General features: G+C 41.0%; 1 protein-coding gene across 1 annotated transcript; it reads right to left on the bottom strand.

Moving 5' to 3' along the window:
- Positions 1-9,834: 9,834 nt before the first annotated feature.
- On the bottom strand, positions 9,835-12,950 carry LOC144998505 (uncharacterized protein At1g32220, chloroplastic-like). The gene is made up of 10 exons (XM_078958251.1): positions 12,808-12,950; positions 12,184-12,301; positions 11,692-11,780; positions 11,231-11,286; positions 11,062-11,117; positions 10,817-10,910; positions 10,628-10,707; positions 10,458-10,500; positions 10,284-10,375; positions 9,835-10,172 (listed from the first exon to the last, which is right to left on the bottom strand). The coding sequence occupies exons 1-10, from the start codon at positions 12,849-12,851 to the stop codon at positions 9,993-9,995; spliced, it is 852 nt and encodes a 283-aa protein (XP_078814377.1). The 5' UTR covers positions 12,852-12,950; the 3' UTR covers positions 9,835-9,992.
- Positions 12,951-16,136: the final 3,186 nt, after the last annotated feature.

Here is a 16,136-nt window from a genome sequence, read left to right as displayed (position 1 = left end):
TTGGTCCCTTTATGTTGTATCGAGTTTGAGCCGTGAGTCACAGGGGGTGACTCGGTGAGTTGGAAGCTGAACTCACCCATGGTAGGACTCGGCGAGTCAATGCCCTGACTCGGCAAGTCCAAGGCAATCTTCATAGATCAAGAACAGACTCGGCGAGTTGTTCATACAACTCGGCGAGTCTAAGCATGAGTGTTCATTGGATGAAGATGAACTCGACGAGTTGTTCATACAACTCGGTGAGTAGGACGAAGAACTTCAATGTCAGTTTAGAAGAAGAACTCGTTGAGTCTTAGCCTAACTCGACGAGTAGAATCAGGGACTCAGGACAATTGTCTGGATAGGAACTCGGCGAGTCGGGTCAACTGAAAGTTGACTCTGACTTTGACCTAGGGCTAGACCTGGGGTAAAATGGTCACTTTACCCAAAGGGCAGTTAGCAGTGTTTGATTGAGTATGTTGTGGGAATTGCAGCCGGAGGATTCCCGGAGCAGCAGCAGCAGTCAGTCAGTTCCCGATCAGTTCAGCAGCTACTTTGAGGTGAGTTACCTTCCAGTAGGGGTGGGTCTAAGGCCACAATGCTGGCCCACCAGTAGGAGACGTATGATAGATGATTGTCTTTGTGATATCATCTGGGTTTGCTATTACCTGATATGTTGTATGCTAGCATGATACGTTATATGCGATAGTATTAGAGTTCGGTTGTTAGTACCGCAGGGTAGTCAGACACCCCAGAAATATCTGACAGTATGTGATGATATGTTTGTATGATTGGCCTGTTATGTTATGCGATAGAGGTAGTAGGAGGGGACCAGTCCCCGAGGATCAGTTGTTAGGACCGATGGGTAGTTAGCACCCCAAAATGGCTTGACATGGGTAGTCAGCACCCCAGAATGGCTTGACACGGGTAGGACGGCACCCCAGAATGGCCGTATGGGTAGGTCGGCACCCCAAAATGGCCGTACCGGGTAGTCAGGCACCCTAGAATAGCCTGGCAGGATGCATGTTATGTGTTTGTATGGTATGTGGTACGTTGGGGGAACTCACTAAGCTTTGTGATTACGTTTTACAATTTTGTTTTCAGGTACCTCTTCACCGAAGGGGAAGGAGCTGGTGCGGTAGCGGCACATCATGCACACACTCTAGTTTCCGCATTTACGAGATTCACTGGGATTTGTACTCTGATATTTTGATGGGTTGTATGGTTTGGTGTTTTAGACATGGTTTACGTTATGTTATGGTTTGATCAAACAATGTTTTTTTAATTGCCAATGTTTTCTAAAGTAATGTTTTCAAACGAAATTTTCGGACGTGAAAGTTGGGTCGTTACAAGTTGGTATCAAAGCCCTGGTTTGAGGGATTCGGACTCACCTTCGGGGGTGTCTGAACTCAAATCTAGGGATTAAAAGATTTTTTTTAAAGAAAATGATTTCTAACAAGGAGAAAAGAGTTTAAGAAAGAACAAAAGTGTGTGTGATGTGCGCAACCGGCCGAGCTCAAGTAAGTATTCCCCAAAGTACCCATACCAGTTTATGTTATGTTTATCAGCTTTTTTAGAACATCATGCTAGAATAGGACTAAGGATCTAGGAAGGATGCCTTATGTGCCTGCTTTATGTGTTCCACCTATATGTGAATTGCATGGTTGTATAGTGTAGACAGCGGTAGGGTAGCGTGTTAGGGCATGCCTGGTAGTATAAGCTAACACGGTGTGCTAGTTCAGTTCCTCTCTATGAGAGCGGAATTGTTTGAAGTTGTTTCCCTTGTCCGAATGCTGCTTGCTTCGTGCTACGTGGGACTCCGAATAATGGGAATTAGCCATTAGGCGAATACATCACACCACATGTGATCAGAGTTGAATAATCTTAGAGTACCGGATTTGATCCTACTGCACAGCTCTTGTTTGAGTCCAACCGTTGTAGGGACGAGTCAGGTACTCGAAGGATTATCTGAGTCTCGTCGCATGTGATGGTGTTCGGGTGATGGCTAATTGGCGTTACAAGGAGGCCTGCAGCAGCTGAGGATTTAATCGAGTGGAGCCGGAGATTTCCCTAGGGCGAGCCTGGGATGAGTATAGTAATAACCAGCCTTAGGGTAAGGGATCTGGTGGAGTCGAGGCAGTCCTTGAAGAAGGTACGGATAGATGTGGAAGGTAGTATGGGCCCGTACTACTGAAAGCAGAGGATCCGTACCCGAACCAAGGAAGGCCAAGACAAGACCAGGGAACTTGTAAGTAGCTATGATCCCTCAGGGAGCATCAGTATATCTAATGATTGTTGTGATGTATTGCAGAATGGTGGTACTTCGATCGAGGCCAGTGAACGGCGGTTCTGGAGAGGGGTCAGGTTCGGGATCAGGTTCCGAGCCGGTAGATGAGGGACTACGTGAGTTCATCGCATCAGAGATCACCAGGGGTATCCTTAAGTCGACTCCCATTATCTTCGGGTCGATCAAGGAAGGGATCATGGAGTTGATGGAGGATCGCCTGCGGGCATTCAGGAGCGATTTGGCATCTGGCTAGTTGGGGTCACGCACACTATCCTTCAAGGACTTCAGGGGCAGTGGTGCGCCGGATTTCCATGGGGTAAAGGACCCCATTGCTGCCAGGCGATGGATTGCAGACATCGAGTCTGCACAGTTGACTAGCTTCTGCCCTGAGGGGTCGATGGTGAGATATGCAGCGGGGTGTTTACGGGACCGAGCCCGGGATTGGTGGGAGTCAGTGGGTGACTCGTTGGGAGCCTCAGCTATCGAGGCTATGACCTGGTCGGACTTTGTGACCATGTTCAGGGAAAAGTTTGCGCCGGCTGTCGAGCTTCAGCAACTGGCCAGGGAGTTTCTGAATATGAGACAGATGACGGAGACTGTGGCGGAGATCACCGCCAAGTTCCGGGAGAGGGCTTTGTTGGTGCCCCAGTATGCTGGTGAAGAGGATATGAGGAGGACTCGTTATCACGATATGCTTCGAGCTGACATCCGGGAGCATGTTAGCTTTTCGGCTTGCCCTACCTTGGACTCTATGATCGCCAGGGCGAGGGAGAGGGAGATAGATTTGGAGCACATCCGAAAACGGAAATTAGAGGAGGGACAGGCAGGAGGGGCTTTGGGGAAGAAGCCCAAGGGATCAGATGGAAGGCCGAAAGGCCAGTCAGGACCGGGCCGCTGCAGGAAGTGCGGCAGACCGCACGAGGGGGTGTGCAGGATGGGATCATCAGGCTGCTACAAGTGCGGCAAGTTTGGGCACATCAGTAGGGATTGCACTGCTCCTGCAGCAGTTATTCAGACATCGGAGTTGTTGTGTTTCCACTGCAACCAGAGGGGCCACAAGAAGGCCAATTGCCCCCTGTTGACAGTTTCAGCGCCGGTGAAGGCGCCAGCTCCAGCGACCCTGCGGATCACGGATGGCCGTCAAGGCAAGGTAGAGGCTCCGGTGGTGAGGAGCCGAGCATTCCAGCTGACTACCGAGGAGGCACGCGCCGCGCCTGATGTGGTAACGGGTATGATTCTTTCCTTCTATCTTTTGTTTTATGATGTTATGATATTGATATGTGTTCCGTGTGTATATATATCCATTAGGATCGTTCCATGTGAACGACATCCCAGTTCAGGTATTGTTCGACTCGGGTGCATCCCGATCGTTCGTTTCTCTTGCGCTTAGCAAGAGGTTTCATGAGACTTCAGGCGAGTTAGATTGGCCGTTAGAGGTAGAGATTGCTGATGATCGATCGGTGCGAGCATCGATGGTGTTTCGAGATTGCGTTCTACGCCTGTTTGAGGAGCGTTACCTGGTAGACTTGGTTCCCATTCCATTGCGTGGGAACAAGGTGATTATTGGTATGGATTGGTTGAGCCCTAATGGGGCGGTGATAGACTGCACGCAGCAACTAGTGCAGGTCAGGACCCCAAGCAGGGGAGAGTTAGTGATTCATGGCGAACGGCCGTAGTGTGGACCCACTGTATGCTCAGCAGCGAGGGCTAGGCGCTATCTTCAGTAGGGATGCGCGGGATATGTTGCGTATGTGATGGATACCCGGGAGGCGGGTAAGGCGACCTTGAGCGAGGTCCTGGTGGTTCGAGATTTTGCAGATGTTTTCCCGAAGGAACTACCTGGGATACCTCTAGAGAGACAGGTGGAGTTCAGGATTGACCTTATTCCTGGTGCGGCTCCGATAACCAAAGCACCGTATCGGTTGGTTCTTCCCGAGATGTAGGAGTTGTCTACGCAGCTGCAGGAGATGCTGGACAAGGGATTCATTCGTCCAAGCAGTTCGCCTTGGGGAGCCCCGATTCTGTTTGTGAAGAAGAAGGATGGGTCGCATCGGATGTGTATAGATTACCGGGAGTTGAACAAGGTGACGGTGATGAACCGTTACCCACTCCCGAGGATTAATGACCTCTTTGACCAGCTTCAGGGAGCATCTTGGTTCTCCAAGATTGACTTGCGTTCGGGTTATCATCAGATGAGAGTCAGGGAGGAGGATACGCAGAAGACCGCGTTTCGGACACGTTATGGCCACTATAAGTTTGTGGTGATGCCGTTTGGGCTCACCAATGCTCCTGCCGCGTTCATGGATCTCATGAACCGCGTTTGCAGACCGATGCTGGATCGGTCTGTGATAGTCTTTATCGATGACATCTTGGTTTATTCCAAGACTCGGGAGGAGCATGAGGAGCATCTGAGGGAGGTGTTGGAGACCCTGAGGAGGGAGAGCTTGTATACCAAGTTCTCCAAGTGCGAGTTCTGGCTGCGCGAGGTGCAATTTCTTGGGCACCTCGTCAACCAGAACGGGATTCTGGTCGATCCGGCCAAGGTTGAGGCCGTGATGAAATGGGAGGTTCCGAAGTCTCCATCCGAGATTCGGAGTTTCTTGGGATTAGCGGGCTACTATCGGAGATTTATCCAGGATTTCTCCAAGATAGTCGTACCCCTGACGCGGATAACGAAGAAAGTCGTGGTCTTTCGGTGGGGACCCGAGTAGCAGGCTGCATTTGAGATGCTGAGACAGAAATTGTGTGAGGCGCCGATCCTAGCCCTGCCAGAGGGCGTAGAGGATTTTGTGGTTTATTGTGATGCATCCATTTCAGGGTTGGGCGCAGTTCTGATGCAGAGGGGGCATGTCATTGCCTACGCTTCGAGGCAGCTCAAGCCTCACGAGGCGAACTACCCGACGCACGATTTGGAGTTGGGGGTCGTGGTCTTCGCCCTCAAGATTTGGCGACATTACCTCTACGGGGTTCGTTGTACCATCTACACGAACCACAAGAGTCTGAGGTATCTCATGGACCATCCGAATCTGAACATGAGGCAGCGTCGGTGGTTGGATGTGGTGAAGGATTATGATTGCGAGATCCTTTATCACCCGGGGAAGGCCAACGTGATGGTCGATGCGCTTAGCCATAAGGCAGCGCTGATCAAGGACGTATGCATGAGGATAACCGTAGTGACTCCCCTATTGGAGCGAATCCGGGAGGCTCCACAGGAGGCTATCAAGGAGGAGCATCGGAAGAGCGAGCGCGTGGTGGGTCAGGCATCCTCCTTTGATTATAATAGCCGGGGTCTATTGACACTACACCATAGGGTGTGGGTGCCGTATCACGGGGGCGTCTGCTAGATTTTGATGGATGAGGTGCACAAGTACCGATTCTCTATTCATCCCGGGGCGACGAAGATGTATAGGGATCTCCGTCTGAACTATTGGTGGCCATACATGAAGCGGGATGTCACATGGTACGTTGAGCGGTGCTTGACCTGCAGGAAGGTCAAGGCCGAACATCAGAGACCGCATGGTAAGATGCAGCCGTTGGACATTCCACTGTGGAAATGGGAAGATATCACCATGGATTTTATTACAAAGCTTCCCAGGACCGTGCGTGGAGTGGATTCGATTTGGGTCATCGTGGACCGACTGACCAAGAGTGCTCACTTTATTTCGATTCAGGAGAGCATATCGGCCAAGAAATTGGCCGATATCTATATCAGGGAGATCGTGGCGCGGCACGGGGTGCCGGTATCGGTGATCTCGGATAGGGATGTGCGTTTCACCTCCAGATTTTGGAAGAAGTTTCATGACGAGTTGGGCACTCGATTGCATTTTAGCACCGCCTTTCACCCGCAGACGGATAGTCAGAGTGAGTGGACCATCCAGACTTTGGAGGACATGTTGCGGGCGTGTGTGTTAGATTTCGGTGGTAGCTGGGATACCTATCTTCCCTTGGCTGAGTTCTCATACAACAACAGCTACCACGCGAGTATTGACCGACCACCATTCGAGATGTTGTACAGGCGGAGGTGCAAGACCCCGATATGCTGGGGTGAAGTTGGCCAGAGAGTCATGGGAAGCACCGAGGTGGTTCTCGAGACGACCGAGAGGATCCAGCAGGTTCGGAGTAGACTTCAGACTGCTCAGAGTCGGCAGAAAAGTTACGTCGACAAGCGTCGATCCGACTTGGAGTTCCAAGTCGGGGATATGGTTCTCCTGAAAGTGTCGCCTTGGAAGGGCGTCATTCGATTCAGGAAGCGGGGCAAGTTGGGCCCAAGATTCATCGGGCTGTTCAGGGTTGTAGCCCGGGTGGGCAAGGTGACGTATAGGCTGGATCTGCCAGCTGAGCTCAGTCAGATCCACAACACTTTCCATGTGTCTCAGCTGCGGAAGTGCCTAGTGGACGATTCAGCGGTAGTACCGTTGGAGGATATTCAGGTTGATGACAGCTTGAACTACATTGAGCGCCCAGTCGCAATACTCGACAGGAAGTCGAAGGACTTGAGGAACAAGAGGGTAGAACTAGTGAAGGTGCAATGGCAGCACCGCAAGGGTTCGGAATGGACTTGGGAGCCGATGGACGAGATGATGGAGCATTACCCCGAGCTGTTTCAGGATCGAGCAGCAGACTTCGAGGACGAAGTCTAAAATAAGTGGGGGAGATTTGTAGCACCTGGTTCCTGGTATGTAAATCTTATTTGAGTATTTTCCCATTTTAGCCTTGGACTCGGCGAGTCATAGGTCCGACTCGCCGAGTAGGGACGAGACTCAGGACACGTTTAAGTTGGCGACTCGGCGAGTCCATATCCTGGACTCGGCGAGTCACCGCTGCTGGATGAAACCCTAAATTTCAAGGGTTTGCACCCTATTTAAACCCTCATTTCCGCCCCATTCACCCTCAGAGCTCCCAACATCGTTTATACCCTTATTTCCTTGAGAGATTGAAGTGTTTTGGTGTGTTCTTGAAGATTTTGAGGAGAAAGAAGAGTAGATCAAGAAAAGGAGAAGGAGTCTAGGCATCTTTGTGTCATTTCAACGTCTCCCTTGAGGTATAGCTCATTTCCCCTCTGTTTTCAAGCTTGTAGTCTCTTTTAGCTTCATGGAAGTCCTTCTTGAGCTTTTCCCCAAGCTTGTTTGTGCATTGTGGGTTGTAATAAGTTGTTAGCCTTTAGATCTAGGCATGATTTAGTCCCTGGAGCTTGGATCTAATGCCTTTATGGGGTCATATTGCATGAAAGCCCTAGATCTACCTCTTTTGGTGCACTTTGAGCCCTAAAATCCATATTGGTGAATATCTACACATAAAGTTGGAAACTTCATTGTCCTAGAAGCCCAGATCTGTGAATGGCATGGACTGGAATCGCGCAAATCGGTGTATTTAATGGATGCATGGCGACGACTCGGCGAGTCGTTTATGTGACTCGGCGAGTCTGCTCGCGAGTCACCGAATTGGTCCCTTTATGCTGTATCGAGTTTGAGCCGTGAGTCACAGGGGGTGACTCGGTGAGTTGGAAGCTGAACTCACCCATGGTAGGACTCGGCGAGTCAATGCCCTGACTCGGCGAGACCAAGGCAATCTTCATAGATCAAGAACAGACTCGGCGAGTTGTTCATACAACTCGGCGAGTCTAAGCATGAGTGTTCATCGGATGAAGATGAACTCGACGAGTTGTTCATACAACTCGGCGAGTAGGACGAAGAACTTCAATGTCAGTTTAGAAGAAGAACTCGTCGAGTCTTAGCCTAACTCGACGAGTAGAATCAAGGACTCAGGACAATCGTCTGGATAGGAACTCGGCGAGTTGGTGAGCCAACTCGGCGAGTCGGGTCAACTAAAAGTTGACTCTGACTTTGACTTAGGGCTAGACCTGGGGTAAAATGGTCACTTTACCCAAAGGGCAGTTAGCAGTGTTTGATTGAGTATGTTGTGGGAATTGCAGCCGGAGGATTCCCGGAGCAGCAGCAGCAGTCAGTCAGTTCCCGATCAGTTCAGCAGCTACTTTGAGGTGAGTTACCTTCCAGTAGGGGTGGGTCTAAGGCCACAATGCCGACCCACCAGTAGGAGACGTATGATAGATGATTGTCTTTGTGATATCATCTGGGTTTGCTATTACATGATATGTTGTATGCTAGCATGATATGTTATATGCGATAGTAGTAGAGTTCGGTTGTTAGGACCGCAGGGTAGTCAGACACCCCATAAATGTCTGACAGTATGTGATGATATGTTTGTATGATTGGCCTGTTATGTTATGCGATAGAGGTAGTAGGAGGGGACCAGTCCCCGAGGATCGGTTGTTAGGACCGATGGGTAGTTAGCACCCCAAAATGGCTTGACATGGGTAGTCAGCACCCCAGAATTGCTTGACACGGGTAGGACGGCACCCCAGAATGGCCGTATGGGTAGGTCGGCACCCCAAAATGGCCATACCGGGTAGTCAGGCACCCCAGAATAGCCTGGCAGGATGCATGTTATGTGTTTGTATGGTATGTGGTACGTTGGGGGAACTCACTAAGCTTTGTGCTTACGTTTTACAATTTTGTTTTCAGGTACCTCTTCACCGAAGGGGAAGGAGCTGGTGCGGTAGCGGCACATCATGCACACACTCTAGTTTCCGCATTTACGAGATTCACTGGGATTTGTACTCTGATATTTTGATGGGTTGTATGGTTTGGTGTTTTAGACATGGTTTACGTTATGTTATGGTTTGATCAAACAATGTTTTTTTAATTGCCAATGTTTTCTAAAGTAATGTTTTCGAACGAAATTTCGGACGTGAAAATTGGATCGTTACAACATGTTTCATCATCATGAATACCAATTACTTGACCTTATACATCTATAAAATCGTCTTCCCCTGCCATGTTTACTTTGACGAGAGAATGATTTCGAATAAGCCTAACATTTTTATAATCCAAGAGGTATTTTGAGTTATTTAAAGTGCTTGGATTGCAAAAAAGAAAAAAAAATGTCTATTATGATACCATTAACAAACACTTTTTGATAAATTGTTTTGTTCTAATATGTTAAGATCAACACTAAATTACACACTTTAAGTTAAAAAAAAAAAAAAAAAATAGCAATACATTAAATGTTATTTTCAGTTATGTTACATTCATAATCAATATTTCCAACACTAAAACACTTATTAATTTATAGTCTTTTGGTACCACGTTAATTGATAAAAAAATAATTCATTAACCTTTTTTTTACATCGTATATATTAATAAACACTTTTTTTAAAAGATTTTTTAAGCAATCCCTAACACCCCCTAAATATAATGTAAGTTGATGTAAAAGATAGTGTTTGAATTCCATTTTCTCATATGCCCTTAACTTCTATAATTCAAATGTAATGAAAGGTCAACTTCATGTACTATAAATTCCACAAGTGTGGACGTCTGCCTTTTCCTCAATGGAAGAACAAAAGCAAAAGGTGTCAATGATAGTGATTGGACTCAACTTTAAATCATCGTTGCTTAAACAATAATATGTTGAACATGATAATGACACTTTATTGGGTAGTTGCAACCCCCAAGCATCAAGCATGTCATATACCCTTTCTTTTACATATAAAAAAGACCAAAGACACGATTTTAATAATAACCCGAATTACCCATGTTTAAAACAATGCAAAAGACATTTTCATCATTTCATCTATTTTATTAACCTCTATGAAGTAATATTCTGATCTCTCTATTATCAATAACTTGATGTGGAAAAAGATCCGGTTAATTTAGAAAGCTTTCTGTTGGCTATAACGTTTTATTCCATAGACATCAACAATTCCAGGGGGGAATACAGGATCAATAGCCCCTCTTATAGCAACTTTTGCTACAGCTTTAACATCCACAGGTGGAGTTAGCAATGGGCCAATGACTGGAATCTGGTTTAGTGACTTTGCATATTGAAGAACCTGCGTTAACATAAGTTATTATCGAGGGTTATCGGTCGATGGAATCAGGGAAGGAATGGAATGGTTCATTCCACGGAATCAAGCATTCCATTCCTTCTAAAACATACTTACCATCTCAAGTGGAGAACCGATTACTCCAAGAGGCAACTTCATGTTGCCTACTCTACGTGTCCCATAAATGAAACCAGGCCTCAAAATCACATCTAAAAAAAATTTAAAAAGTTAGTCATAAACAAAAAAGACAATATATCATATATCACATATCATATATTATATAATACTCACGTCCATATGGAAACTTTGTTAGCAACTCTGTTTCAGTAGCTCTCTGCATTATAGAAATGTGTAGGTGAAAAGGTGGATAATCGAAACTAGAACAATAATATTTTTTTCCAAATTTGCCCTTGTTTATATTTTCCTTTCAGTTCCATAATTTACCCAGAGAAAAAAATTACCTTTCCCTCATAATATCCTTGTAGCAAGTAATTAATCACACCAAAGTCAGAAGCAGATATGTAGACAAATCTTTTAATCCCTGTAGATAATAATAATAACCAATGATGGATTATAATTAAATTAATGGATTGGTAACCATATATAAAAAAGTAAATTAAATTAAGACACAAAATGGATTTAGTTTAAACCTTTTTCAGCTGCAGCTCTAACAGCATTTATGTTTGCAGTTCCATTGATCTTGTACATGAAGGTGTTGGAACCAAAACCACCAACACAAGATATCTGAAAAATTTAAACCGAATTTTTAAAATGTGTATGATAATTTACAACACAAATTAGCCCAAATGTAAAATGTGCCCTAGTTTTTGAAAATATTAAAAAAAGGAGCTTTATGAAGAAGAAGAAGAAGAAGAACTAAGAAGGCAATACATACAACAGAAGTGACTTCATTGAGTGCTTCCTTCCATGAATCACCAGATAGCAAGTCACCTACAATCACATCAAGCAAAAGATATGAATACATACAGATGACAAAGTATATTTATATTTTCCATAATTTTGTATTAAAATTAAAAGTGAATCATGTGTCATGAACATAATACCTTGATGCCAACTCACTTTGTTTGCCCATGGATCTTTGATAGATGGTTTGCCAGATCTACAAAAAGAAAGTTAATCAACATCTAATTTCAACACTAATTTCACCAATTTGTTATTGTAAATTGTCTACTATGAGATTATTTCAAAGTAAAATGCTTTTCTAGTTTATATCTTAATCCATAAATATCAATTCAAAGAAATTGGGACAAATGTATGAAAATCTAAGGGACTTTTTTTTATGGATAAATGAAGTTTTGTATGGAGTAAGTGATGAATTAACAAAGACGGTTTCTTTTTTGGACTGAATGAAGTGTCTGAATAAGAGTAAATGACTATTTTACCCTTCATTCTTAAGAGATAATCCTTCTCTCCTTTTACTTTACACATTAAGCCCTATATATATTAGGTAAAAAAGAAATCATAAATGGAATCAATGAACACATATTAAGTGAACTAAAGATACCTGCTAAGGCTTGCAACTGACAAGCCTCGGTCCAATGCTTCTTTGCATATGTGGGACCCAACAAACCCATTTCCACCCAACACAAGTACCTGATTCAAAAGAACATTACAAATATATATCTTAATACATATACATATACATACATGCATCTATACATATGCAATATGGCAAGACTCTATTCACTATACATCTCAAAAGTAAACAACTTCTCTCACAAGTTGCTAACAAGATCAGAGACCTAAATAATGAAGCTTTGGAAGAATTACAATGTTACTTTATGTGCCCTAAAGTAATTATGAAAAGATAGTAATAGTAACGATTTCTTCAGAGGTGTTTAGATATTTGACAAGTGTTCAAACTCATTGTAAACTATGTGCTATTTGGACATTAAATATCCTTGTTTAGATTGGGTATTGTAATCTTATCACCCTTTTATGAAGAAATACATAAAAATAGTCTCAAAAAAACGAAGGTAATAAAACCTAAAAGAACCTTTTCTGCCGCAGGTGGTGGATTTATTGTCTCAGCATCCTCTACTTTAAGTGGTTCATCGATCTTATTAGATTCCGTTGACAAATATCTTCCTCTTCCGATTGAACCCCAAGTATTGCTACAGTTTTACATACAAATTAAGCAATTCAGAATAATGCGAGTAAAGCTAAATCGACGAACGAATGAATTAAAACTCCGAATACTCCCTTTTCATCACACAATTAAACTCCATTTCTCAAAACTGAGAATGCTAAAGGGAACGATTAACATAAACTACCTTTACTTTTCACTAAACGCGACTTTGATTACAAGAAATTTACATTCGTAGTCTACATTCACCGAATAATTTAATCCTTGCCGTAATTACACCAAAAAGAGGGAAAAAGAAACCCACTCGATTTACAAGGGATGTGGTTTCTTTTACACTTATAAAAATCTAAACCCATATCCAAAACTATAGATAAACTCGATAAATTACTACCCTGATTAAAAAAAAGAGTGAGTTTTTAGACTCTGGTGAAAAGGGGAAAACCCCATTTGATCTGCTTTGATAGGGGCTCCTTTCGGGCTTTACGTTTGACGAATTACTTGGGGGAAATGGGGCAAATAAGATTGAAAACTTACGATAATCTGGAGAGCGATAGTCTGGAATGAATTAAACGAGACATAATAATCGTATCAGTGTTGCTTTCGATGGACGAATTCAGAGAATCGAGAAGTAACTGGAGTCTGATTGTTTCGAAGAAAGGACAATGAAGGAAAAGAGAAGCCAGATGGCAAGCAGAAGATGCTGACACGTATACTATACACGTGGACTAATTTCTGCCTATAGTAGACACCGACCCAAAATTGGCGAAAAGCAAAGTTACACATTTGTCCCACAATTTGCAATTTTTATTATTACACGAGAATTTCATATATATTATTTTTAAATATTAAAATATTATATTTACTTAATTTAATTTTTAAATATCATATTTATTTATTATAAAATTTCTAAATATCATATATATCCTTTTTAAATATCAAAATATCATATATATATATATATATATATATATATATATATATATATATACCATTTCTTAAATATCAAAATATCGTATATGCACTTTTTAAACATCAAAATATTAATGGTAATATCTAAAATATCCTCCATCTAAAACATAATAATAATCAACAACAACAAAAACTAAACAGTCAAAATATACATTCCATAGAAATGGTTGAAGATGAATATTTTTGTTTGTCAAGAAGCCGACATTCCAACAATTTAGAAGTTCACATTCTGTTATCATAGACGTAAGGATAATATGGTTAAATTTCTTAATTATTATATTAGTTCTAAGGTATAAAAAATAATTATAAAATATTAAAAACATCATAAAAAAAGATTTGGGTAAATATGATATTTTGCAGGTTTATGGAAAATAAATATGATATTAAGAAATTAAACTGGTCAAATATGATATTTTGAAGTTGAAGAAGAGCATATATGAAATTCATCTTTTTTTTTTTTTTTTTTTTTTTTTTTTTTTTTTTTTTTTTTTTTTTTTGGTAATAGTTGAAGATTCAATCGTTTTTAGGGTACACGCCCGAAAGGAGATCCATAATTATAATCCTTGGTGAAATAATAATATTTGTAATTGTAATGGAACGGTTGTTTAAAATGAATAATTAATTAAATGTATTTAAATTTAGGAAAATTGAATAAATAATCATTGAGCCTTAAATAACCAATTTTTTAGTGTGAAAAAATTTACCATTTACTCGGAATGTCCAATTTCGGGTTTTATCTTTAAATTTTGGAATTATTTTTGTTTAATTTTTTAAATTATTTATGCAAATAAATTTCTTTTCTTACGTATAGTATGAAATATCCATTTCGAAATGTTTTTTTCAATTAAATGTCTGATTTTTTTTTTGTCGTGGTATCATATATAGTTCACATTTACTATTTTTGTTTAATTTTTTGTTAGATTTAAATAAAAATCAGTTTTTTTTTTCTGAAAATTCTAGAATTATACATTAGATTATTTGAGATTTGTTCTTGAGATTCTTGACTTTTTTTTTGAACTTTTATTTCAGTCTAGATTCTGAAATGTTGGTCTGGAATTCTAAAATCGACCGAAATGTATTTTTTTGTCAAAAAATTTTTTTTCTCGGTTTGAAATGTCCATTTCGGAATTGATGGTTATTTTTGCCAAAAAAAAAATCTACCCTTTGTTAAAAGGAAAGCAACTTATCGCTATGTTTACAATACACAACATTGTGTTTGGTATCTAGCGGGTTAAACTAGTTTGAACCAAGAGATAGACATTATACTTGAAAAGTGTGGTGGCTATGTGGTATATCACGTGTACATGTCATTGGATTTTTTGGATTTTGATCCTTTTGAGCAAGAATGCAAAGCCACTTGTTTTAAAATGCACTTAGATATAGCATTAGGCTACTAAATAAGAGTTACATACACGACATCCGACTAAATTCATTTCTATCTCGCCTCCAAAACATATGGAAAATTTGGTTCGGTTATAAGCCAAAACCAAACCATAACCGTTACAATCGATTAATTTATTTCGGTAGTCAATGGGTATGGATAATATTGGTTATGGTTAATGGTTAATATCGGCTAATTATAACGATAAAAGATGATATAAAAGTTGAAAATGTATTGATATAAAAAGAGAGTAGATTGCTTAAAAATGAATATAACAAACACTTACCTTTTGTTATCACTTCAACTCTGTTTTTAAATCTCATTATCTTGGTTTTGTAACCGTGCAATCAACTAAAAATACAGAAAAATATATATATCATAATGGCAACTCATCTTCAAAAAATTCAATCTAAGATTTGTTTCAGTAATTTACATAATCATTACAATTGAGTTGTTTGTGTGCATATTTATAATGGCAAACAAGACCACACAAAACATATATGAGTTTGACTGTTTGAGAAAACATTCAGGAAAATACATTTAGTCACAAGGAGTCAAAAACAGTCAAATAAAGCAAAAAAGAAAAAACACATTAAAAAACTTTCAACATACATCAAAAGTTCAAAACGTTAGATTATAAAGTGAAAAAAAACTTGCCTTGAAGTCTTGCAGAGCTTTTGGTCTTTGTTTCTTTCTCGCTGTGATCACGTTAATTGAGTAATTGATACACATATTCGACAACTCTCAAATCTTGATAGATATATTCGGCAAGACAACAAGTCTCAAATCTCAATGCGATTAGCCGATTAGGGATGTGGTGTGCGAAATTTGATTATCAATATCGGGAGGGTTAGTGGATTTCTTTTCAATATTTAATTGGGCTTGGGCTGCATTAAATTAACAATATAATTTATAATTTATATATAATTAGATATAAATCTATGGGTTTGGTTAATAATGGGTTGGTTATCCAATAAAACCAAAACCGCACCGCTACTTATTGGTTAATAAAAAACACAAAATGAACCATCGGTTATAAAAATGGTTCGATTAATTAGATTAATTTGGTTTTGGTTTAATTTTTTGGTTTTTATGCTCACCCCTAAAAACATAGATAAATAAAAAGAACGAGAATCCATCTAGAAGAGAAAATATGCTTGGTAAGCATATAATTATTGCTTGTGAAAATACATTTTTCACTTTACTTTAATACCACATAAGAACACCCGGAAAATAATAAGCATATAATTGAAAATAATATTAGTCACCGAAGATTAATGGAAAATATGTGAAAATAGAATGGATTTTTTTATAGTTATTTTTTTCAGATTACAAAACTATATACATTTGTCATATATGGATAGAGATGAAAAGAATAATGGGGACCCCAATCCCCAATCCAATCAACCAATCATCATTACAATCTTTGTCTCTAGCCTCTATTCTAATAAAAGAGTAGTTCTTTTACCAAATATCATAATCTTAGACCTCTTAATTAATATGATTCCACTTG

Source organism: Lactuca saligna, chromosome 5, assembly GCF_052625555.1.
Source record: "Lactuca saligna cultivar CGN05327 chromosome 5, ASM5262555v1, whole genome shotgun sequence".
Taxonomy (NCBI): domain Eukaryota; kingdom Viridiplantae; phylum Streptophyta; class Magnoliopsida; order Asterales; family Asteraceae; genus Lactuca; species Lactuca saligna.
The sequence above is the reverse complement of the archived record's forward strand: the minus strand, read 5'-3'. Positions and strand labels throughout refer to the sequence as shown.